Consider the following 25,165-nt stretch of genomic DNA (forward strand, 5'->3'; position numbering starts at 1 on the left):
CCAGTCTGTGATTATGGATTCCTACCTTTCTTTCATTTTTTCAGTATTTCTTCATGTTTTTTGAAGCTCTGTTATGAGGTACATACCTATTTAGAATATTTTGAATCTTTATATTTTTATATCTTATAAATTGATATTTTAATAACTGTGATGATCTCCACTTAATCTCAGATATCACTTTTTGTCATGAAGTCTACTTTGTTTTTTATTAATATTGTTATAGTAGTTTTCATACGCTTACTCTGTATGGTATGTCTTACCTGATTTTGTTTAACTTTCAACCTATCTTTATTTTCATTTAGAAGATTTCTTATAAAGAGTAAAATAGATGGAGATTTTATCCTGAAAGTTACTGTGTGTTTAGTCCATAAATTTAATATAGTTAATAATATGATCGGGTTTTGCTATTTGTTTCCTATTTGTGTCACAAAATTTTGTTCCCATTCTTCCTTTTCTGTCTACTTTTACGTTAAACAAATATTTTTCAGTATTCCATTTTATTTCCTTTATTATCTTTTTAGCGGTACTGCTTTGTATATATTTTTTTCCATTCCAACTTTTATTTTAGGTTCAGGGAGTACGTGGGTAAATTATGTGTCATGGGATTTGGTGCACAGATTATTTCATCACCCAGATAATAAGCATAAGTTTTTCAATCTTCACCCCGCTCCCACCCTTCTCAAGTAGGCCCTAGTGTCTATTGTTGCCTTCTTTGTGTCCACGTGTAGTCAATGTTTAGCTCCCACTCATAAGAGAGAACATGCAGTATCTGGTTTTCTATCCTTACATTAATTCACTTAGGATAATGGCCTTTGGCTCCATCCGTGTTGCTTCAAAGGACATGATTTGATTCTTTTTTATGGCTGTGTAGTATTCCATAGTGTATATGTACTACATTTCTTTATTCAGTCCACTGATGATTGTACCTAGGTTGATGCCATGTCTTTGTTACTGTGAATAGGGCTGCGATGAACATATGCATGCATGTGGCTTTATGGTAGAATGATATATATTCCTTTGGGTAAATGCCCAGTAATGGGATTGCTGAGTTGAGTGCTAGTTCTAAGTTTTTCAAGAAATCTCCCAACTGTTTCCCACAGTGGCTGAACTAATTTACATTCCCACCAGCAGTGTATAAATGTTCTCTTTCTCTGCAACCTCACCAGTATCTGTTATTTTTGACTTTCAGTAATAGCCGTTCTGACGGGTGTGAGATGGTAGTATTTTAAGCTCATGATATAGTGATATAGTCCTATCTGTTGGACTACTGTTTTCATATGTTGCACATAATTTATAAGCCACTAATACAATGTTGTAATTTTTGTTTGAAGTCACAAAATTACAAAAACAGTCTTAAAGAAATGAAAAGAAGGAAACAAAATTTACATTAACCCAAACTTTCCCATTTCCCATACTCTGTGGTTCTATCTTATATATATTGCCCTCCTGCTTGAAAAATTTCCTTTTAGCATTTTTTTTTTTTTTTTTTTGGTAGTGCAGAGCTGCTGGTGACAAATTTTCTCAACTTCCCTTTATCTGAAAATGTCTTTAATCTGCTTTCATTATTGAAGGATATTTTCATCATAGTTACAGAGGTGTGTGTTTTCTTCTTTGTTTAGCACTTTAAAGATGTGGTACCATTATTTTCTGGATTTCATTCATTCTTATGACAACATAGCCATTATTTGTTTCTCTGTTCTATATATATCTTTAATTCACTAGATGATTTCAAAACTTTTTTGTATCTGCTTTTTGACAGTTAAACCATGTATGATAAAACTTTGGCCTGTAGACCAAATCTAACTCATGGCCTATATTTGTATGACCTGTAAGCAAAGGATGTTTCTGCATTTGTAAAGGTTTGTTAAAAGAAGAAGTAGAAGGGGAGAATGGAGAGAACTATGAGGGGGAAGAAGAGAAGGAGGAATGAAGAGAGTCTTTATATGGCTTATTTTATTATCTGGCCCTTTACAGAAAAGTTTTCCAGCCTCAGAGTAAACTATGATGTGTCTGTATGGCTTTCAAGCTTACCTTGCTTAATTCACAAAGCTTCTAGGAACTATAAATTGAGATTTTATTCCACATTTAGGAAATTTTAGGCTATTATTTTAAAACCTGTTTTTGGATCAATGTTTTTCCTTCTCTTTCTAGGACTCCAACTGCATGTGTGCTAAGGTGTTGATTGTATCTGAGGCAGTGCTAATTAATTTTTTTTTCTTTCTCTGTTCTTTAGATTGGATCTTTTCCCGTTTATCTGTCCTTATACTTTGTTCTACATATAATGCATCTTTAATTTAATAGCTGATTTTAAAATATTCTCATTAGGCCAGGCACGGTGGCTCACACCTGTAATCCCATCACTTTGGAAGGCCGAGGCAGGCAAATCACTTGCGGTCAGGAGTTCAAGACCAACCTGGCCAACATGGTGAAACACCGTCTCTATTAAAAATACAAAATTTAGTCAGGCATGGTGGCAGCCACCTGTAATCTCAGCTACTCTGGAGACTGAGGCAGGAGAATAGCTTGAACCCAGGAACTGAGGCTGCAGTGGGCCGAACTAGTGCCAGTGCACTTCAGCCTGGGCGAGAGAGCGAGACCCTATCTCAAAAATAAATGAATAAATAAATAAATAAATAAATCCTCATTATTTATATATAATTTTAACAATTATACCGTGTTTGAGAAAACTCTGGCCTGTAGACCAAATCCTGGCCTATGGCCAGATGACTACAAAAGTAGTCATTAGGTAGACTTTTCTTCCTCCTATCATCTCTCCCTGATGTTAAGCATATCCAGTGGATTATTAAATTGAGGTATTTTACTTTTCAGCTTTCTGGAGTTATTATGTTCCTTAGAGCTTCCATTTCCCTGCTGAAATGCTCCAGGCCTTCACCCATTATAAACATTATTTTCTTTATATTCTTGGACATATTTACAGAACTTACGTTGACTTCCTTGTATGCTAATTTCGATATCTGGGTCACCTCAGGATCTGCTTTTTTCAACTTCTTTTTTTTAATAAGGACAACATTTTCCTGTTTCTTTCCTGTATATCTAATACAGTAGTCCTCCTTTATTCACAGAGGATATGTTCCAGGAACCCCAGCTGATACCTGAAATCACAGATAGTACCAAACCTATATATACTATGTTTTTTTTTTCTGTTTGATACCTGTGATGGGACTAAGTGACTAACAGGAGGGTAGTGTCTCTACAGCACAGATATGCTGGACAAAGGGATGATTCATATCCCTGGCAAGACAGAGCAAGATGGCTTGAGATTTCATCACACTATTCAAAATGGAATGCAAATTAAAACTTAAGAATGTTTATTTCTGGAGTTTTCCATTTAATATTTTTGAACTGTGGTTAACCATGATAACTGAAACCTCAGACAGCAAAACTGCAGATGAGGTGGGGACTACTGTAATTTATCATCTGTACAGGACATTTTGGAGAATACAATGCAGAGACACTGGTTTCTGTTATGTTCCTCTGAAGATTTTGAATTGGTTCTAATTAGTAATAAACTTGCTGAATGATCACCGTGAAGTCATGAAAGTTTACTTTCATACTTTGTTAGGACAGGTTAATGGCAAACTCCAGGTATTCATCAGACATTTCTAATGTAGTTAACTTAAAGTCCAATTTCTCTTTATTTTATGGTTTGTAACACCTGAAAACTCTTCTCACCTTGTTCAGTTTACCAGTGATTGCTTTCCACTGAATTTCCTAGAATCTTCTGAATGAATATACAATAAAGGGATCAGTTAAGGCTGGGAAGGGTATTGTTATGCAAATTTTGTGAACTGCAATTCTCTATGATGTTCATAAAATTATTGTCTTAAAAATGTCATTTTAGATTTATCCACTTAATAACATTTCATTTATATGTGTATATAAAATATGCCTTACCTATTCTGTGCACAGTCCTAACTTCATAATGGGGGAACGAATGAATGTGTCTTAAACAAATGATGATTTTGAAACTGATCTGTGAACTTAGTTAATTGAGATTCAGTCAGGTATATAAATAAGTCTAATTTTAACACTCTGATTTATAGTAGCAAACAAGTTTTCATTTGTGAATTAAGCCTAGATATATATACATATGAAAGCTATATTTAATAGGTGGGTATTTCTTGGGCAAATAATTTAGTTTTTTGTTTTTTTCCTATTAAATCTGGAAAATAAATCTTGTATATATAGCATATGAACACAGTGTAGGTTTGTTTAAGTAAAGTAACTGTGTTCATATACTATATAAACAAGATAAAAAGGAATAAAACATGAAAATATCAATAATTATTGAATCTAAGTAACAAATATATAGGAGTTTATTGTTCCATCATCTTTACATTTGTGTAAGCACGTAAACGAACTGGATTTTAGACTTTATAAACATGTATTAAAGGTACTTCTTATAATTTTCTCAGTAATTTACTGCTCTGTATTACTAAAACTACTTTGTCTATAAAAGTTTGCTGAAATGAAAATATTGCTATTTTATTACATTTGGTTAAATTCATTTTAATATTTTTGTTAGGTATCGCCAAATTATCCAAGGCCATGCCAGCCATGTCATTGCAATCCAATTGGTTCCTTAAATGAAGTCTGTGTCAAGGATGAGAAACATGCTCGACGAGGTGAGAACTGCAGCAGAATGTCACTGCTCTGATAAAAGGACAACTAAAAGCCAAATATGATTATTTTCAGAAGAAAATTTTGCAGTAAATGTCATTCATGTAATAAATTTATTCTTTAATCTATCAGTGTATTAGCGTTCCCTCCAGGAAGCAGTTTTTAAATTCATCTCAATAATTACTTTCATGTTTAATTATAATGTTTTCATAGCAAGAAGAGTTGAATTATTTATTTTGAGATACACACACTCACACACACAGAGATAGAGAGAAAGAGAGAAAGTCAATCACAAATCTGTGGTATACGTAATTTTTTCATGTCATGTTATAGTTTGTAGCTTCTATGAGTTCTAGCATGAAATGCCAGCGTTCACTGAGGAATGTGTGTGTTGTAGTGGGAAAAGCAAATAGAAGAACTCACACATTGAGATGTAGGCAATAATATAGAAAGCAAGAAGTTTTCATAAAGGACTAAGAAGGTAGTAGTCATGAGTTAATGAAGAGAAAGAGGCTGACACTAATTTAAGCTAAACACTTCCTTTGAGGAATGACATTCATGAACTCCAAACATTAAGGAATCAAATGCCAACATAACTCCTTGATATAAAGCGTTTAGGAGCTACTTCCAGGGCAGTTGCTCTCCAAGTTTAAGTAGGAAATTTATAGAATGCACTGGGACATTTCTTCTCTCGAAAGACTAAAATTAACCAAGGCTACAATGTAGGTTTTTTTATTCCCTAATGACTTTAGCGTTAAAAGACTGGCAATGTTTGTTAGGCACAGTTCTGATTACCTGCATTCTTTATAAAACTGTAGGATTATCAATCTGAGTGTTACATGTAGACTACATTTTGAAATATTAAAAAGCGGATACGTTTTGATAGTCAAATGATGAATTACTGAGCTCACTTTTCGTTTTAAGCCTTCTTTTCTTTTTGTGGTTACAAGTAAATCACAATGTTGTTTTCATTAATATCATGTAACTCTTCCCTATCCCTTTTTGAATAATGAGTATATGATCACAGAATAAAATGGAAAAGTAGAAAATAAATATACAATTCAGGGGTAATTCAGGAGAGATACCATTATTAACAATGTCATATATTTCTGTCATTATGTATAGAGAAATTTCTGATATTACTCCTCTTAACTTTTGTGATGAGTTTCCCCAAAATCTATGAAGACATTCTCTGAAGTCTGGTTTCAGCACTTAAATAACACATTATTATATGGTTGTGCCATAATTGTTTACCCTCTAAACTTTATATGGACATTAAGATTGTTTCAAACTTTTGTTTATTGTAACCAGTCCTTTAATAATAATTATTCTGTGTAATTATTTTCAATTATTATAAAACAATACATAGTAAAATAAATTCTTAATAGTAAAGAAATAAAATAACAAGTGTCCTCTTCAACCTATTTATCCCAGTCTTACTTCCAAAATTGAAAATATTGAGCATTTTTTCCAATTCAGTTTTTTAGTGAATTACCTTTAACATCTAAATAATATTCTTATCAGTACTTTTATCACCATTACATATTGCCTATTGACTCTCCGTCTGGAAAGGTGGAAATGTATCATTCATAACACCTCCTTCCTTCATTCCACCATTCATACATTTTTATTATGTGTTTCTTCTATGATATATTTATCATATTCAAGAGAGCTTACATGTCTATTTCATCGTTGACTACATTTAGACTTTCTCTTGCGGTCCTACTATATAAGATGTGATAAAGACCATCATCCCCACATTCTTCGCCACTTCTCAGTGTCTGTCAATTACATATTTATCTTTTCAAAGATTTTCAGTTATATTCAGCTCCAGACCAATAATGAATGCTTATAATTTAGAAATAGAAATCTAATAATCAAGATTGTAACACTGTAATTAGATACATATTATTTGATACAGACTCAGATTGCAAAATTGGACAGATATCCGTAGGTCATTTTTATCTTCATGCTTACTCTGATAACTTCTTTAGGAAAGAGTGTAAGATGTGGTCTTATGGTTTGCACTTCTTCATCAGATTACATAACCAGATAGTAGAAAAGGATATTTTAGTGTATTACTGGCATTAATTTGATTACCAGGGAAATACAATATATTTCTTTTCTGATTTTTCTTTTAGTTTTCTTCATTTTCCTTCGCTAGAAGGAGGTTTTCTCCCTCATAGATTTGTAAGAGCACTTTAAATATTAAAACAGTGATAGTAGGTCACTTTTAATAATCAGTTTTCAGATTTGCTTTGTGTCTCACTACTGTTGATAATTTCTAATGCACAAAACTTCAAAAGTTTTATGTAATCAGCTATCAAAAGTTCAGGCAAAATTCTCTACTTATAATAATGATATCATCCCATGGTTATTATATATTTCGATATGTTTATATTTCTTACATGCTTTATAATCCTAAAACTCTCATCTATCCAAAGATTAGAAAAATGTGTTTGTTTTCTTTATTTGTATGATTTCATTTTATAATACTTAATTTTTAAATCCATCTGGAATTTATTTTGTTATATTTTACGGGGAAAGTTTCAAACTACATTTTATTTTCCAATACTCTTTTTTACTCATCTACATTTAATATTACTTTCAGCTCTTTAGACATATTATGCATATTTATTTTATTTTCTCTATCTGTTAGAAGCACTCTCTGTTATCTGAGTCTGAGTCTGCATTTTTATTTCTCTTTTATCTCTTACTCATATGGTCTTCATTTTCTTATGTGTGTGTATGTATGTATGTGTGTTTTGTGGATGTATGTCTGCATATGTATTTCTTAGTTTATTCTTTCAGAAGCCTTGAATTTACATGAGGTTATGTGATAATGACCCAGCTTATGTAGGACCTAGAATTTTTTGTTGTTCTTCTGTAAAGCCATGCTCCATGAACTGTAGTCTAGTCATCAGAATTTGCCAGTCAACTCCAGGAAAGACATTGTGTTAAAGAATGACTTAAGTCAATTTTTCTTTCTAGAAGTCTATTTTGTAGTTTCTCATCTCCAAGGAGTTTCTTTATTTCACACCAGTGCAACCATACTATTATCTGCCATCTACCTACCTATCTATCTATCTATCTATCTATCTATCTATCTATCTATCCATCTCTCTATCTATCTATCTATCTACATACGTACCTACCTATCTATTTTTCTACGTTTAATTTTATTCTGTATCTTCAAGTGTTCTGAACAGGAGGGGTTCTTTGAACATCCAGTCTACAATATTTCCAGAAATAAAAGTTAAGATAGGCATTGTTTAATACATGAAGTACTTCTCCATTTAGCCTCTTTTCTGCAAATTTTAACATCAGAAGTAAATGTTAAACCATTTAATGCCTTTGTAAACTTTATTAAAATTATCAGATTTCTTTTCCATTTGGTCTATTGGTGTAATCTCTTAGAAATGAACTTATTAACATTAAACAATATTTATATTTCCAGAGTATGTTCTACCTGACATCATAGAGGATCCTTTTAATGTACTTTAGGATTCAGTTTGGAGTTTTGCTCATCTTGATTCATAAGTTAAATTGCCTGTGACTCAGACACCCACCAGTTGTGCTCCTTTGGCAAATCACTTAATTTCTCTGTGCCTTATTTACCTCATCTGTGAAACGGAAACATAATAGTGTCTGTCTCATATAGATGTTTTGAGTACCAACTGAATTAACCCATGTGTTTTGTGTAATGCTAAGTATAATGACTACCTTAAAATAAGTGCTATTTGAGTCTTAGCAGTTTTGTTTATTTTGTGTTATCATTTTTTGCATTTGGATATCAAGTTAAAATTAGCTTCATAAATTGAATTACATAGCTCTCCATTTCTATATGACCATAAGAGTTTCAAGTTTTGAAAACAGTCTGTAAAAATTAACTAGCATTACAGAAAATCAAACACCGCATGTTCTCACTCGTAGGTGGGTGTTGAACAACAAGAACACATGGATGGACACAGGGAGGGGAACATGATACATCGGGGCCTGTCAGTGGGTGGGGGTCTAGGGGAAGGATAGCATTAGGAGAAATACCTAACGTAGATGACAGGTCGATGGCTGCAGCAAACCACCATGGCATGTGGATACCCATGTAATAAACCTGGATGTTCTGCACATGTATTCCAGAACTTAAAGTATAATAATAAAAAAATTAACTAGCATTAAAAGATATTTATGGTAGTTCTTTGATAATTTGTCATCTTTTGATACCCTTGATTAGCTTTGTTTATAGTTTCCTTTTGCTTGCTTTCCTTTTTTTCAAATCTCTTTATTTCCTGTGGTGTTTATGTTTTCTCTTTTTTATACTTAAGTGAATTGAATTTTAATTTATCTGTTTTTTTTAAAGTAATGGACTATTTAAGCCTAGAAGTTTACTTTTGGGTACAGTTTTTTTTTCCCATACCCAATAAACATTAAGTTCCCTTTTTGCTGCTATTATATTCTACCTGGATAGCTATTTATTTTAATCAAAGTCTTGATTTTCTCTTTAACCCAAGAGTTATTAAAGAGAAATATTGAGACATTAATTCTTAAAATGGTTGAATTTTGCATAAAATTCTCTCATCATGTTTGATATTTGGAATTAATTTAATTCTAATTTTTGTGGCATTTGATACACATCTAAAAGTAGTAATTTATGTTAAGAAAATAAGCCTTAGATAATTTCTGCTTTGATAATTGAACATTTTTTATAGATTAGTCAATCATAAACTATGGTAAATATTTATAGTTATATACCACCTAATACGTAATTCGACATTATTAGATTATTCAAATTTTCTGTTTTTTCTTACTTCATCTGTAAATATTTAAGATGAGTAAGTTAGCATCACTTTCAGCCATTGACTTTTAAACTTTTTATTTCCGATATCTTTTGTTGTCTACATATTTTTGTACTGATAATTAGTGCTTATTTGAAGCATGAACATAATAATTTAAATCATGTTTTATTATATTTTGTCAATGTAAAATGAGAGTTTGTCTTATTGAACCTAGTTTATTTGAGTTCTACTTTGGCCCTAATTAATATTTCACAACTTTTTTTTCTTTTCCATATGCTTTCTTGACACACATTCATTTTCTTTTATTTGTAATATTCCTGTTCATTTTGTGTATCTCTTGTGCACATTACATGTTTATGTTTTTAATAAGAACAGTAAGACTACTTAACTCATTAGTATGTATTTAGTATGCATTTCTGACACTAATTCTGTCATTCTGCTTTCTGCTTCCTCTCCCTAACGTTTCCCTGTCTTTTTTTTCCCTTCCTCCTTTCTTCTTTCTGATGGACTATATATACTACTGATCTGCTTTTATCTTCCTCCAGATTTTGAAGGTCTGTTAGTTGTATTAATTCATCCTGTATTTTTTCCATTTTTTAAATCAAAGACATGAGTAAACAATGTCTTTTGTACTTCTCTATGTTAAAAAAGTTAATTTAAACTTTTCATTTCCCTCATCTGTTGCTTCTTATCCCCAAAGTATCAATTCCCATGAACACCTTTATTTTCTTTAATAATACTGCCAGTGGCAATGTTCTTAGAGAATCATTGTTAAACTGTTGTTTTAAGTAGTATATCTTTATTCCCAAGGCTACTTGCACCTGTGATAGTCTGTTGGCGCAGGCTTGTTTCATGAGCCACTAGTTTTGCATTCGTTACTGCTTATTCGTCTCAATGTAGCATCATCAGCATCAGTGTTTGTGGAAATCACTCCTTGGTCATTGTTTTCTATAGTCGTAGTTTGGTAGATGCTTTGAGATTTCATCTTTCTTGTTTACATTTTTAATATTTTTATTGACACTTAGAAGATGCTGTGTTCAGCCAATCATAGAAAGCTTTTAATTAAACCCTATGTTCTTTGGTTTTAACTTTTCTTTATTGATGTACATCAAAATCTATTTTGTGTCAAAATAGTCTTTTAAAGGTTACTATCATTAAAACTTTAAGAACGAAATTGTGTATTTGTTTTAGAAATGTTGATATGTGGCTCATCTTTCTTTAGGTTTGGCACCTGGATCCTGTCATTGCAAAACTGGTTTTGGAGGTGTGAGCTGTGATCGGTGTGCCAGGGGCTACACTGGCTACCCAGACTGCAAAGCCTGTAACTGCAGTGGCTTAGGGAGCAAAAATGAGGACCCTTGTTTTGGCCCCTGTAACTGCAAGGTACATTGTTTATTCCAGTAATGTCCCACTGTCAAGATAGAAGGTTATTTTTCTTGGCTTCTCTGTTGATTTTCTTGGCATTAAGCAATTATAATGACTTCTGGAAGTATCCACTATCTATTCTATATGTGGTGACCCTATAAATGTCTTTAAATGCCCACCAGGTTCACTGTAGCAAGATGTTTATAAGGCACTTATCTAAAAGCCTACAAATGCACAGAGGATAAAACACATTTAAAGGCTATGTTATTTTATAACAAAAACACTTTCACCCCATTGCCCAACTAGGGTGTTAATTTAAAAATATACGGCGCTAGAAATAGCAACCCTTTAAAACTAAAGTGCATTCAAATCTATTATACCTTTGCATCTAAATCAGAAATGAATTCTGTCAAGGGTTTTATTCTGAATTTTTAAATAAACTTCTAAAAGTTGAACCCAGGTAAGTCTTCCCATACTCACTACATTCAAATTTTTCTGTTTAATTATAAAAAATGTACGAAGCCCTAATGAAATTGATTAAAGGCTCAATATTTTCTTCCAAGAGTACTTTTAGAAATGCAACTTTCTTTGTTGTACATGCTCACCTAATAACAAATCATGTTAACACCAAGGGATGCATTACATCTGCAGCTTATAAACATTATGAAACATAGAGGTATGCACAAGTGAAAAATGAAAAGACTGATTTACTTTAGCTATGGTAATGAGTTCTATAACATTCTGACCAGACGGTGTATAACTACATTAGCTGAGAGAATGAACCATTCTTTGAAAAGTTAGCATACCATACTAATGTAAAAATGAAAGTTACTACTTTTTTTCTTTATTTTCAATTAAAGAGGGACCCTTATTAAAAATATTTTAACTTGTTAGTATTATCTTGGCAGCTATGAAATATTATATAGTTGTATTTGATACATGTGAGCCTATGTGTACATATACAACCATTAAGCCATAATATAAGTAGCAAATATTAGTTTTAAGGAAGTGTTTATGAATTGGGACAAGAATGTCTGGAAATATCAAGCTAAATATAATGATAGTTACATAATAGGTTTATGTTACAACAGGGGCAATTTAGGAACCTATTTTGAACTACTGAAATAACAAAAGTCCTGTGGACACAGTAAGCAGAAAAGTCCACAAGCCTGTAGTAAAAAGTTGCCATGTCCTGGAATACAGTAAATTTTCTAATCTATTACATTTCATTCCAATATTATCTGAAATGAAAAATTGCTTGAGTCGACCAAGATTGTGTAGCAGTGTGTGAGTGATTGCCTGCTTAAGGACACCTCTCCTCTCCATCTTGTATGTCTTTGTGGGCAATCCTGCAGGCTCTTAGTGCATCTTCTCTAGTATTTATCAAAACATGCCTTGTGTGTGCTTTATTCTCTTTTCAAAACTCCACAGAAATCTCTAACCTTTACCACTCGTTCAAATAAAGGAGAGGCAAAACTAAGCTTAAAATGGAAAGAAACCTCCTGAGTTTCTGGAATACATAAAATCAAACAGGGAAGAAAAAGAAGTGGTTTGCTATACCTACCACTCATACAATGGTGATGTCTGGTATTTGCAAGGAAAGGGAGTAACAAGTGAGTTCATTTTCTTTGGTAAATATAGCGAGAAAGGCTAGAGCAAGAGAGCTGTAGTGGTGATTAGCAGGGCTCCAAGGGAAAGCCCCTTGAGCTACTTACTGCCTGCTCTCAGCCGAACTCAATATTGTACTGAGAATGATTATAATCCTAATAAGAAAGATGCCTCCTGTGTAGACACTTGAAGCTCTACACAGACAATTAAAACGCAACAATAAACAGCAATTAAGAAATCATAAAAGAGAATGAAAATTAAGTAAATAGCATCATTAAAATAAATGCCTTTCAACCATGTAGTATCTTAAATAGAAAACTGTAAGTTCTTACAAACTAAACTGTTTCAGGATTAAAAACTTGCAGAAAGCAAGTTTCATAAAACATCTACATAATTATAAAAATCACAAATTATATGCATATAACATGAATTATATCACAAAATTACATCATATCACAATAATATCACAATATGCCATGAAGAGTTATATCAAAATGTGCATGCAGTGTACTACAATTAAGTGCCTACAGTCTCTTGTTTAAAAAATAATAAATAACCCAGCATTTCAACAAAATATGCATACAATTTAAATACTGAAAAGACAGTGTAGAGAGAAATGTAACAGTTCATACTGTTTCACAAAAACATGATTTGACATAGATATGGCAACTGATTGTAAAAACAGCATGAACCACAATGCTGTCTTAGAAGCAAAATTTTATTGAGAGACTAAAATATTGGAGATATAAATTCAAATCAAATGACATATTTTTAGCAGAAGGGTAAGAATATACACATAAGTGTCCATGTATTTATATCCAACTTAGTAACTTTAAATAAGTATTTATCTGTAAATAGAAATAATATAAATCACATGTGAAATAATGTGTATATAAGTATTCATCTCCAAAATGCATATTAACCTTAAATATTTATACCTTTATTCTCTTATACTGTAACATATGAGTTTTAAATAATTTTCATTAGAAAGAAATATCTCACTGAAGTGTGAAGATGTTTTAAAAGGGCTTCATTAAGAAGTCTTGGGCCTAACTGTTTTTTGTTTTATAAATTTTAAATGACTGCTCTGTGATGAGTGCATTTCAGTTGAGGCTGTATTATTTTTCCTGTGGGTAAAATGACATACTGAGCTGATATGGACATCACTTCTCCCACTTTCGCTATTTTAAAAACACAGATATGCTGCATAAACATAGCAAATAGATTTATAAACATTTAGATTCAAGAAAGAAAGGGAAATTCCTAGATATCAGACCGAAGAGGGAAATCTAAGTTAAGCATAAGCAAAAGCTCAAGCTAAACTGAGCAACTGGGGTCATGGGGTGGGGGATGGGAGGCAAGTCTTAGTTCTAAGATCAGGGCTAAAGTTTGGAGTTTTAATGCCCTCACTAGGACTTGCCACTAGGATTTGGACCCACAGAGGGAAATTGCAGCTGAACTCACTGAAGCAGGGACACTAGAAATACTTTCAGACAGTGAAATGGGGGCTAGAAAATTCTTCGTGCAAGCCTACAGAGGCAGCTAGAAAACTTTTCTTTTAGGGCCTCTGAATGAGTAAAGGTTACTACCTTGTGTAGGACCAAATCCCCAAACCTGTGTGCCACATGGGAATGGGATCCATTTTTATTCTCCCTTTATGTGCTGGAATTCTTCAACAAGTCAAGGAAATGGTATTCCCATAGGAAAAATAATACAGCCTCAACTGAAAATGATCTCATCACAAAGCAAGTAAAATACACAAAAGGAAAATAACTACAAAAGGAAACCAGCAGCCACAAAAATAAGAATATTTGTACACAAAGAACTAGAAAGGATAGTCTGAAAGAAGTTTTATATTCATAAAATCTGTGATAATATTTTATCACATAAATCATAAAATATGTTTAAAATATACAATTGTAAAAGCATGATTAGAAGATTGAAGAATAAACAAAGAAGGAATAGAAAAAATAAAACAGATGCTACATTAAAATTCAAAAGTAATCAGGTTTGGAAAAGAAACATACGTAATTTACTTCCAGAAATGAAAAAAATATGTATAGTCATTGAAATTAAAAATTCAATGATTGGGTTAAACAAGAGATGAGAAACTGCAGGATAGAAAATCAGAAATATAGACCTGAAAAAATTACCTATAAATTGACATAGGGAAGTAAATAAATATGATGCTAACTGACTCATAGAATGATAAAATTCAACGGAAGTTTAGCAGAAGTTGACAAAGAAGAGATTAGAAGAAGTTGAGGAGAAACAATATTCAAAAAAAAAATGAAGGAGAAAAGAATGATCATGAATTAAAAACTATTATAAATCCTCAGTTTGAGGATGATAAAAAGTAATCTTACCCATAGCAGAAAATCTGTCAACCAGCAAGACAAAGAGAAAATATTAAAACTGGGGCAAATATCTTTATTGTGAGTGTTTACCACTCACAGTCCAACTTCATTGAAAGAAATATTAAATAATATATGTCCTTTAGTAAGAATATGGAACCCATAAGACATTTTAACTGGATTATAGCCTAGAAGAATCTATCTATAAAAGCAGTAGTATTTCTATATGTCAATGACAAGCAAATAGAAAATATAATAAAAATATTTAGAATAGCGACAAAACTTTGTGATACCTAAAATAAATGTTTTAAAATTGAGATAATTTTAAAGGTTATTGAAGAACATAAAATTCTAAATGAGCAGACAGCTGACCATCACCAAGTACCAGTGAAAATCTGTGAAATTTTAAATGTTTAGCATTTCTATTAATAGAGTTAATTAGTACCACAATTTAGGAGGGCAATATGGCATTATTTAGTAGCTTTGAAGGTGATAAAACTCTGTCAACCAACAATTTCACATCCAAATGTTTACCCCAAAAAACTCTTAAAATATGTACAGAAAAACCATCTAAAAAGTGCTCAACATAGACTGACTTACTATGATGAAGATAAGAAAATAAATAAATGGCAAAATAAATTGTCATATTCCCTTTAGTCTGATAAAAAACCAGTTAAAGTGAATGAAATAGGTCTTCATGTATAAACAAAGATAAATTTCAGAAATTTCAGGTGGAAAAACAATGTCATTATGCTATTATTTATATCAAGTTGTAAAACATAAAACAATGCTACATTGTTTGTGAGCACATACATTATAATTTAAAAATTTAAATACACTTGTAGGGTAAGTACTAATTTCAGAATAGTAGTTACCTCTAAAGAAACAGGAAAGGGAATAAAACAGAAGTGAAATGAGATTCATTTGTATCTAGGTATCATTGCTTTAAAAATATATCTGAGGCAAATATAAAATATGAATGTTTTGTTACCTCTAGGTTGCATGGGTAATGCATGTTATATGTGCTTTTGAATGTCTTAAAATAATTTCTAATTTAAAATTTCTTTAATTGAATGTAAAAAAGAATTCCAGATTTAAAAGAGATGAATGAAATTTTAATACAATGTCAACTACATTATTACATTTTACACATAAAATTTTCTCTTCAACAATGATATTACTGAACATTATCATCATTATATTTCAAAATGTTAAAGGAATGCTAGCTCAAGACACTAAAATGTTTATAATAATTTTGCATTGTTAAAAATTTTGAAATTTCTGTCTCTTATGAATTACAAGAGGGAAGTCAATTTCAGATATATGACAAGTCATTGAATATAAGTGCTGTCTGACTCTCAGTATTTGTTTATTTCAAGTACCATATGCTAGAAATTGGCTCTTTTGCAGTTTGGTGTCATATTATTTATGCAAAATCAGTTGGTTTGTAGAATCTCACACATAATATAAATTGACCTTGATCTAGGTAGGAACATACGCTTTTGGTTTTATCAAAGTCTTATAATAGAAAGATAAATAGTCAAGTAGAAGGCTAGAAATTAAAGTCTGTATTTTCATATTGTTTTCCTTTGTTTTTATTGCATTTTTCCATTAAGTCCTTACAGGCCCATGAGACTATGTGATCTGGCCTTGGCTTACCTCTCCAGGATGTTCTTGAGTTTCAGTCACTGTTTTTCAGCTTTGCTTAAATTTCTTGAGTCTATTAGTTCTTTGTAGCATCTGGAATTTTATAAGTTCTATTCGGATTGCTTGGGAAATCTCATTTCTAGCCCTATACCTTTGCTTAGCCAGGCATTTTTAATGCCTCGGCTTAACTTCAGCTTTCTCAGGAAAGCTGCCCCTGCATCCTCAAATCGTATCATTCTCATGGCATAATCACTTTTCAAACCTTTTTCTTTTCTTTTATGATCTCATAATTATTAATTCTGTTTTATGTCTATCTTACCTCTGGTGATGATATGGACCCTATGTATTTTCTTTATCATTGCACAATAAGAAGATAACACAATGACTCATACAAAAGAAAGATGGAAGGAAGAGAACTAAAATCTCGTGAAGCTTTAACTATCATTTAGCCTTTCTGATTCTATTTTGTAATCTATGAAATGGTGTTATTGAATCTTTTCTGCCTTTCAATAGGTTTAATTATAACATTGAAGCCCCGTACAAATATAAAGTATAACTATAAATACCTATTGGATTACTTTTTGTTGTTGTTTATATTGCTTTTCTCGAGCAGAGATAAGTTTCTGTTCTTTTTCCCTGAAAGGATTTTATGGTGTGTTAACATTTTATTGGTTTTGGATTTCCCCTTCTTTTTCATTTGTGTACAGGAATGGTCACTTCATTAACTTGTAGACTTGATTCCTGGGTATTTTTACAAATGGCCTTTAATGGTACATTTAATCCTGAATCTAAATTACAGATGTAGAATTTTTGGCATAAAAAGTTCATGCAGGAATTTATCTCTTGCAACAGCTACCGTTCAAATATGTTATTATGTTATTATGTTAGCCAATTTTTTACATTGACAGACTCCTTGATCAAACTTTGGAAAGGCTTCTCTGAGTCCTCTTTTTGATGAGGCCTCCTCGTTGAGCCTTGTCCTCAAACCTAGCTTGGTTATAGCAAGAATTCTGCTAAGTCAGTGTGTGAATAACCCCTTACCCTTGATATCTGATCCCTCTGGCCTGTCTTCAACAAGAATCCTGTTCATGTGGTTTAGCAAGAATCCCCCATATCCCTGATGTCTCTCCTTAATGATTGTTCACCCCTGATCCTTGCTCCGTGGCTATAAATCTCCACCCTGTTCCTTGGCTGTGAATCCCTACTTGTTCATGTTGTATTGGGAATGGAGGCTAGATCTTTACTAAGGTCGCTTTTTCCCTATTGCAGTAGTTTCTCACTGAAGCCTGTTTTCATTGTTTTAACTACTGTCCAGCTCTGATTCTCTTTCATACTATTAAAAGCTAAGCTTGTGAAAAGTGAGAACTAATGTTTATGCATTTCCTTCTCCTCCCTAACCCATCAACTATTATCTAGCCTTGGAAAAGTGTGTTTTAGGAGTAGTCCTCAACAAATACTGCTAATTAACTAATTATCCTTGTTTTGTTAACTTCTTTTAATACTAGGATGCATTAGTATAAAGGTCATAACAGAAGAAAACCTGTAATTAACTACAAACTACCAAAAAACCAAGCATGACTGAGAAATTCCTGAAGCAATTATCACAGAAAAATAACTTAAATGTCACTGGATCTATTCCTGGTAACTTTGTCAGTAGTACTCCCAGCTGACTAACAATCACAGTTAAATATGTATTGCTGAAGTTGTACCTAATTTATAAGGCAGTAGCTTCCATGAGAAAGAATACAAGAGGCCGGGCGCGGTGGCTCAAGTCTGTAATCCCAGCACTTTGGGAGGCCGAGACGGGCGGATCACAAGGTCAGGAGATCAAGACCATCCTGGCTAACACAGTGAAACCCCGTCTCTACTAAAAACTACAAAAAAGAAAACTAGCCGGGCGAGGTGGCGGCGCCTGTAATCCCAGCTACCCGGGAGGCTGAAGCAGGAGAATGGCGTGAACCCGGGAGGCGGAGCTTGGAGTGAGCTGAGATCCGGCCACTGCACTCCAGCCTGGGCGACAGAGACTCCGTCTCAAAAAAGAAAAAAAAAACAAAAAAGAATACAAGAAAACTACTGTGACTGTATTTCTCCAGAGAAAAACTGTACTGAGGAAACTACAGCAAAAAGAAAATTGATGTCAACACGATAGTATCTCACTTCAAGAAATCAAAATAAAAGAACTTAGTAAAATTTTCTAATTCAACTTTGTTTTAAAGGGAAAAGAGAACTAAAGAAAAAAAGGCAGCCACGATAAGTTTTTTGTAGCATAGCCCACAACATTGAGCTATGTTCAACAGAAATAGATGTCTAAAGCACACATTTCTTCCTAAAAGAATGAAAACTAGTTCTTGGGGAACAAAAATATCATTGATTTTATGTAAAGGCAAACATTCACATGGTGCATCTGTACATAAAATCTATCTGGAGTATTAAAGCTTCGTGGTGGGGATGATTATGAAAAAATGGCTATATAGGTTCTGTAGGGACACGATAATAAAAAATAGATTAAGTAGACTGAAAACACTAGTCTAAAGTGAAGTAACATGTTTTAATATCATAATATGTGAGAATATAAAAGTATTTATGTGTGGATTATTTACAATGGAAAAATGAATATTATCTATTGGGGGAACCTGCCCCCAATATTTCAACATAGGTTCTTTCTATTTTCCCTAAGTGTTGACTGGTCTGAGAAATAAAGAGAAAGAATACAAAGAGAGGAATTTTGCAGCTGGGCCTCTGGGGGTGACATCACATATCTGTAGGACCGTGATGCCCACCTGAGCCACAAAACCAGCAAGTTTTTATTAAGGATTTCAAAAGGGGAGGGAGTGTACGAACAGGGAGTAGTTCACAAAGATCACATGCTTCAAAGGGCAAAAGGGAGAACAAAGATCACGTGCTTCTGAGGAAACAGGGCACAGATAAAAGCAAAGATCACAAGGCAAAGGGCAAAATTAGAATTACTGATGCAGGTCTATGTTTAGCTGTGCATGTATTGTCTTGATAAACATCTTAAACAACAGAAAACAGGATTCAAGAGCAGAGAACCGGTCTGACCTCAAATTTACCAAGGTGGGGTTTCTTCCCCCCCCTAATAAGCCTGAGGGTACTGCAGGAGATCAGGGTATATTTCAGTATTTCAGTCCTTATCTCAACTGCATAAAACAGACACTCCCAGAGCAGCCTTTATAGACCTCCCCCCAGGAATACATTCCTTTCCCAGGGTCTTAATTATTAATATTCCTTGCAAGGAAAAGAATTCAGCGATATCTTCCCTCCTTGCACGTCCATTTATAGGCTCTGCAAGAAGGAAAATATAGCTGTATTCTGCCTGACCCCACAGGCAGTCAGACCTTATGGTTGTCTTCCCTTGTTCCCTGAAAATTACTGCTATTCTTTTCTTTTTCAAGGTGTACTGATTTCATATTGTTCAAACACACATGTTTTACAATCAATTTGTACAGTTTAACACAATAGTGGTCCTGAGGTGACATACCTTCTCAGCTTACGAAGATAATAGGATTAAGAGAGTAAAGTAAGACAGGCATAAGACATTATAAAAGTATTAATTTTGGGAACTGATATGTGTTCATATTAAAATGAAATCTTCACAATTTGTGTTCCTCTGCTGCAGCTCTAGCCAGTCCCTCAGTTCGGGATCCCTGACTTCCTGTAACAATTATCAATTCATATTTCATTTTATTAATATAATTGATTAGAATAATGGTATAGAAATAGCAAAAGTCAAACATTTGGTTTTAAGAAAATATGGTGATATAAGGGAATGAATATTAATCTCTAGAGTGGAAGTCTGTAGCATTCTAGAAATTACCCTGTGTTATAGGCTTTAGTGTGAAAGTTATCATTAACTATGCAAATTGAAAAGAATCACTAATGGACTCTATACAAATAAAGTATTAAAATGAATTTATTGGATCAATAGGAGTTTCCCAGTAGGAATGCTGAGAGATTTAATACATTAGACTCCATTTTGTTTAGATTAACAGTTAAAACAACTTTAAATTTTTTTATTAAATTATGGTTTTGCAACCATTGAAGTACAGACAAATAAAAAAAGAAAATTAATTATATGTTAATAACTTTTAAAATTCATCAGTACAAATAAGTTATAGAGTTATAAAGGAATATAGAAATCTCATGATGATTAAAATAACATTCAATCTGGAAGGTACAAGACTTTTACCATCACCATTTGATATTTAGGGTCAATTATATTCCCATCTGTGCTTTAGGGACTGAATTGGATGATGGTAATAAGGTATAATATATGGTCTGTGCCAATCTTATAAATTGCAAGAAAAGAATAAAATTATGGTTTTACTGTTTGTATTTATGTATCTATTTACTTATTTCAATAAGTGCCCGTTAGTATATATTTTTACATCTGGAGACATTCTTACATCTGGAAGAGGACAGCGTGGCAGTACCCTATTTTAGTCTTTTGAAAGTCTTGGGATACATCTTTTTTCTCAACCCTATGGTTTTTCTGCCTTATTTTTTTTCTTCAGGGGCATAGTGGACTTTGGTGATGAATTTGGTGTCAGATCCAGAACATGTTATCTGTATGCCTCTTACAACAGTGATTTTCTTCCACCTTGTGATATACTTATCTGAAATCAGCCTCATCAGAAAGTACATAGGGAAACTATCGTGACTCTATTTCTCCAGGTAGAAACTGTGCTAAGGGAACTATAGCAAAAAAGAAAATTCCTACTTCCTTTGCTATAATCCTCTTGAGGGCATTTTTATATTTCCTCTGATATCTCATATGTCTTGTATATAGTAGTTCAGCTATAAGGTGATGAACGAATAATATAAAGAATAAAGCAACAATAAGAAATAATGTACAGAGCATCTATTCATAATTTGATATCGATATTGATATTGATAACAGAGGAAGTGAAATTATTCAAAGAGCTCAATCATAAAGCTAATGACTCACTTGCAAGCTGGGAATCAAAAACAATTTAAGTCCTAGAATATTCATATCAAGAAGATCTTCCAAGAATAAGCCAGGAATGCAATTAGAAGCTGACTCATGGATGACAATGGTTGATGAGTCACAAAGAAACTTTGTAGAAACAATGATGTCCCTGGAGACACATAGAAAGAATTGGAACTAGACTGTCAAGATCATGTATATTAACAAGCTAGTAGAAGGCAGGAAACTTTGGTCTCTATGAAGATGTGCACTAAAGTCCCGGAACACGGTACTTCTGTGTTTGAATTGTGCTACTCTAAATTATATAACATATACTCTGTAATGTAATAAAGAAAGATTTCTTTAAGCCAATGTCTCACATTTTATAGATATTTTACCTGCTACTGCCAACTTAAGTGATTCAAGTATAGTTCTGTTGATTTATCTCCTAATGAACAACCACTAATGACTTACCAATTCCTAAGGAATATCTCTTAGGATGGGCTTTCTGAGGGCAGGGCCCTGGATCTCAAGTACCAAGTGAAGTTCTAGCATATAGGAAGTATTAAATGCAAGGCTGAGTATCCCTTATCCAAAATGCTTGAGGCCAGAAATGTTTCAGATTTTGGATTTTTTCAGATTTTGGAATATTTGCAGAATACATACTGACTGATCATTCCTAATCAGAAAATCCAAAATCTGAAATGCTTCAATGAGCATTCCTTTTGAGCATCATATATGTGCCCCCAAAGTTTCAAATTTTGAAACATTTCAGATTTTGGATTTTCTGATTAAGGATGCTCAACCTGCACATTTGTCTTAAAAAATAAATAATGAATGAACCTCCAACTTTTAAAATGAATTCTTGTTCCCAATGTCTTTGCTAACATGGGTCTCTCATTCTGTCTATGTCCCCAAGTTGAATTTTTAAACCATGCTTCAAGGATCAGGTCAAACTCCACTCCTGTCATAAAGCTTCCTTAAGCCTTATAGCAGAAATTAGTGCTACCTCTATGTTCCCATAATTTAATTCATTTCTCAGATGCACTTACCATATTCCACCTTGCATTATAGTTGATTGTGAGTATATCTTTTTACCCAACTGGATATTGGTTTTTAAGGACAAAGACCTTGACTTATTTATCTTCATAGTGCCTAGGATTCCTACCCTAATATGTTGCTTCAGGTTGTTAAATAAAATTGAATATGAAATTATTTAATCATATTTTTTCAAGGTTATTTTACTAGGCTAAAATGGAGCTAAGGAAAATGTAGCTAGTGTCTGCAAATTTCTCATTGTTGAACTTAGTCTGAATCTCAGAATAGTGGCATTATAAGCTTTCAAATTAGAGTAAATGAAAAGTAGATTAGACCAAGCGCATAAGAACACAGTGTACAGAACAGCTGTACTGTGTCCTCAACGGGATAAACTAAATCATAATTACAGATATGTTTCATCTTTCTTGCCTTTATACTCTTTTGAAGATGCTCTCAACCTCAGTGCTTTGGGGATTTATTTGTCACTGTAAGTCTGAAATTAGTTTGATTAGTTTTGCTGATATCTATCATTTCAAAATGTCTGAAATCTGCCTTAAAAGTAAGCTGGCAAAATCTTATGGCAGTGCTTAGTAAGGTTCCCACATAGAAGTGGCTGAGTTTGTAAATGAGTCATAATAATTCAGTATCAAAAAGTTAATTTAAGACAAATTATTCTCTTGGATATAAGGAGGACTGCTTTCTTTATTCTTAAATTTTTCTCCTTATTTCTTCATGCTATTTTTCTCTTCTCTTCTGATTTTCCTTATGTGTTCTCAGATTTTATCATCCCTATCTTCTGCTCAATCTGGGTTTGTTTAAAGATGTTTTTATTAAGCTCGTACTCTGTGTATAGCACTTTGCTATGCATGAAAAACATGACAGCCAAGAGATTTATTTGAACTTAGTAAATTTGATGAAGCTAATGCTCAATGCTGTACCAGGAACCATGTTATTTTCTCAGACTATAAAGATAAGTAAGACAGAATTTCTGCTTCTGAATAGATTATGGTAGATAGCTAGAGAGAACAATCTTTGAACAACGCTTTTTGTGGTTGTGATAGGGTAATGTATAAAGGGCCACGAAAACTACATTGAGAGAGAAGTTAGTTGTCCAAGGGAATTTATTAAAAAGCCTCCGAACTGATAATAAGGGAATTCAAGGAAGAGGGGAAATGTAGAGAAAATGTGTGTGTAGGGAATATTACAAATCTGTTTCCTGGAAAGCAGGATGCCTTCATTTAGAAGTATTAGTCAAGATTAACTGCTCTTTAAATTGAGAGATTACATGCTTCCCTGTTTATCATTATAGGGTCAGCTTTCACTGGCCTGAGTCCACATTTTAGGCTCAACTATATACAAATAATTTTTCAGTGTACTGAAAGTAAGATTAATGAAACCAGTCCGGAGAGCAGTCACAGAATGAAAATAGCTCTTTCCCATAGTATCACTATGTGACTAACTGATTGTTCTGATGTGTTACAGAAAACACTGTAAAAAGTTAACCAGGAGAAACCTTTGCTACCTTTCTACTTTATCTAATCTTTACCCCAGTTTCTCTACCTATCAAGTTCCTATGCTTGCCTCAAATGTACATATTTTTAATCTGAAATGTGAAAAGTATTTATAACTGGTGTGATATCAATGTTCTATTATATATCCATGTATTAATGTCTTTAATTTTACCATAAAATTAAATGAAGTACCTCAATAACAGAACAGTGAACCTAACTGGCCCCATTTTGGTCTAATTCATTCCTGCACAGGTATTTATCATGACATTTACTCAACACTCAACCTACATGAAGATCAAAATAGTCATTTTTACGAGAGTAGATTTGCATCCAGTAATCTTTCTCACCAGTGTAATTAGAAAGGATATGGCTTAATATAGAGCTTTCGAGCAGATTTTTAAAATATCATTATACTTTAAATATAGTTGAGAGGGTAAAATGAAGAATGTACAGTTAATATTTTCCTATACAGACATGGACACAGCTCATAATGTTGAAGGATACCTCTGTTGCTGATGCATCTCTTTATTTTCAGGAGAATGTTGAAGGAGGAGACTGTAGTCGTTGCAAATCCGGCTTCTTCAATTTGCAAGAGGATAATTGGAAAGGCTGCGATGAGTGTTTCTGTTCAGGTGTTTCAAACAGATGTCAGAGTTCCTACTGGACCTATGGCAAAGTAAGCAAGCACCATTTGGTTCTGTTTGCTGCCCCATCAGCCTTCTTTGTTGCTTTCATTGTGGTTCCTTTGTAAGAAATTTTTACATACTTTTTTCTGATAGTGAACTTCTACATAAAGTTACATGAAGAAGTAATGGAATTTTCTTCAAATGCTATTCTGTATTTTTGCTCAAAGCCTTTGAGGTTGTATTTGTAATATTGTGTAGACTGGAATTTCTTAGAATAGGTAGACATAGTCTTTTTAGTGTTCATGATTACTCTATGAAACAGTAATGCAATTAAGGTTTCAACTCCAAGGGTGCAAGATTTAAGAGAGAAAACACGACATTGTGATATGAATTATATTTTCCATTTACTAGTATGTTTGTATACAAGTTGAGAAAAACTCTTTATCATCTATATACATAATACATATTATCCACCAACCCTTTAGTTACTATTTGATGTTGCCTAGGCTCTTTCATCATTAAAAGGGGGCATTAAATGTAGACAATACCTTCATTCAGAGTTGGCTTGAAAAATGATTAAACTATTTAATAGCAACTGAAATTTTCTTTTTTTCTTTTTTTTTTTTTTTTTTTTTTT

The 25,165-nt window shown here is 32.9% G+C and overlaps 1 protein-coding gene and 1 long non-coding RNA gene across 2 annotated transcripts in view; one reads left to right on the forward strand and one right to left on the reverse strand.

The window, feature by feature from the left end:
- LOC108534368 (uncharacterized) overlaps positions 1-21,438 on the reverse strand; it is a 34,675-nt gene extending 13,237 nt beyond the window's left edge. The window contains exon 1 of the long non-coding RNA XR_001886957.1: positions 21,375-21,438. This is a non-coding gene — a long non-coding RNA (uncharacterized LOC108534368). The remainder of the gene's footprint in view (positions 1-21,374) is intronic.
- Positions 1-25,165, forward strand: part of LAMA2 (laminin subunit alpha 2) — a 640,343-nt gene that overhangs the window by 284,360 nt on the left and 330,818 nt on the right. The window contains exons 9-11 of the mRNA XM_017879679.1: positions 4,547-4,646; positions 10,657-10,817; positions 24,438-24,578. Coding sequence (XP_017735168.1) covers positions 4,547-4,646; positions 10,657-10,817; positions 24,438-24,578 — 402 coding nt within the window. The remainder of the gene's footprint in view (positions 1-4,546; positions 4,647-10,656; positions 10,818-24,437; positions 24,579-25,165) is intronic.

Source organism: Rhinopithecus bieti, unplaced genomic scaffold, assembly GCF_001698545.2.
Source record: "Rhinopithecus bieti isolate Rb0 unplaced genomic scaffold, ASM169854v2 scaffold_19, whole genome shotgun sequence".
Lineage (NCBI taxonomy): Eukaryota > Metazoa > Chordata > Mammalia > Primates > Cercopithecidae > Rhinopithecus > Rhinopithecus bieti.